The following is a 1,604-nucleotide window of genomic DNA, read 5'->3' as shown; positions in this document are numbered from 1 at the left end:
TGCCCTCCTTCCCACGACGCAGCCTTTCCCTCCCACCTCTGCCGTCGCGTGAGGAGCAGCACTGCCCTCGGCAGGCAACCCCAGCTTTCCCCCCCTGCCCCAGCCCCGTCCATGCGAGCCTGCACCACGGCTTGGCCTACCTTTGATGGTGCTGGTGGGGATGATGCCTTCAGCTGTGCCCCCGTAGCCACCAGAGACGATGCTGGTTTCGTTGAGGTTGGGCCCTGACACCATCACCTGCTGCAGGTCCTGGAGCAGAAGGAGGAGCGCAGGCAGCTGAGGCGCAGAGCCAAGACGCATGGCCGAGAGGATGGCACAGCCCTGATGCAGAGGGCCTGGGGCAGAGCCAGCAGAGCAGCCCAGCCTGGAAAGCAACACCCGGGGGTCCGGCACATCCCCACCCAGCCCCAGCTACAAACCTGCTCCAAGCCGTCGTCCTCTGGCAGGCTGCCCGTGTCCCCGTTGCTGCTGATGGGGATCTCCATGGTGGCGGCCTTGCTCATGATCCCGTCCGACATCCTCAGGGCCTGCAAGGACACAGACATGCCGCTGGAGCTCAGGGAGCCCCAGGGACTAGGCAGAGGCAGAGACCACCCCCCTGTGGCCAGCATCCTGGGACTCTCACTCAGCCAGGACCCCGCTGGGCCAAAGACTGGGCTGAGCTCCCGACAGCCAGGGAGCAGGCAGAAGACAGCAGGCAGCTGGTGGGCCGCTGTCTGCCACCAAGCAGCCTCTGCAGCCACGGCACGGCAGTCCCTTGGGATGTGCCACCCTGGCCCTGCCTGCAGCCTCCTGCCTCCCAGAAAGCTCCCGGCGGAGCCGCACGTCCCAGAGGAGCCAGCCCCAGCTCCTGCTCCCAACCCTGGAACGCAGCCAGTGCGTTCCCTCCCACCCCTTCGGCCCATGGCTCACACGTTTTGGAAATGAGATGGTTCTCCCCTGCCCCTCACAAATCTCTGGGGCGCAGCAGCAGTCTGTCTGTCCCAGCTGGGTGGCAGACCCTGCCCCGGGACAACCAGGGCTTTGCAGCAGAGCAGCTCCTGGCCCAGAGCCCAGGAGAACGGAGCCAGGCGGTGCACCTGAGGGGGGGGGAGCAGCGAGGGCCCCGCTGCGCCCAGACCGGTTGGAGCACATTCCGGGGCTGGCCGCCAGGCACCTGAGCAAGGGGCCAGATCCACCCCTTGTGCTCCGTTAGCTGCGTGCCCTGGCAGGAACAAAGCCCCGATGAACGGACCCCCAGGAAAGGGCCCTGGCTGAAGATACGTTGCCTCCCAGCACGCTCCCCTGCCCCGCTCTCCCAGTGCGATGCCCTGCCGGCCAGCAGCCCTGCTCCAGGCCGCAGTTGGGGAGCAGCCCCCACAACAGCCCCCGCAGCTCCAGCGCGGGGAGATGACACCACGGGAGGAGACACAGCTGGCAGCTGCCAGGACCCATAGCCCTGAGTGCCCTGCAGCACCCCGTGCCCCCCACCGCTCACGGCCGTGATGCCACGCAGCACCTGGCAGGCAGAACCATCCGTCCCACGGGGAAACGGCCAGCGCTGGTGGCTGCTATTGGCAGGAGGTTTGTAGGGCTGGTCCCGCACAAACCCGGTGGGGGACAGC

At 67.5% G+C, this 1,604-nt stretch overlaps 1 protein-coding gene across 1 annotated transcript in view; it reads right to left on the bottom strand.

The window, feature by feature from the left end:
- The window catches only part of ARFIP2 (ADP-ribosylation factor interacting protein 2), a gene marked incomplete at its 3' end in the record, with an annotated part of 4,701 nt that extends 4,175 nt beyond the window's left edge, over window positions 1-526 (bottom strand). Inside the window, exons 1-2 of the mRNA XM_009333481.1 lie at window positions 420-526; window positions 141-249 (exon numbers count right to left, since the gene is read on the bottom strand). Of these exons, the coding sequence (XP_009331756.1) occupies window positions 141-249; window positions 420-518 (208 nt within the window). The remainder of the gene's footprint in view (window positions 1-140; window positions 250-419) is intronic.
- Between the last annotated feature and the right edge of the window lie 1,078 nt (window positions 527-1,604).

Source organism: Pygoscelis adeliae, unplaced genomic scaffold (genome assembly GCF_000699105.1).
Source record: "Pygoscelis adeliae isolate BGI_AS28 unplaced genomic scaffold, ASM69910v1 Scaffold271, whole genome shotgun sequence".
In the NCBI taxonomy this organism is placed as follows: Eukaryota; Metazoa; Chordata; class Aves; order Sphenisciformes; family Spheniscidae; genus Pygoscelis; species Pygoscelis adeliae.
This window is presented reverse-complemented; position numbering and strand designations above follow the sequence as displayed.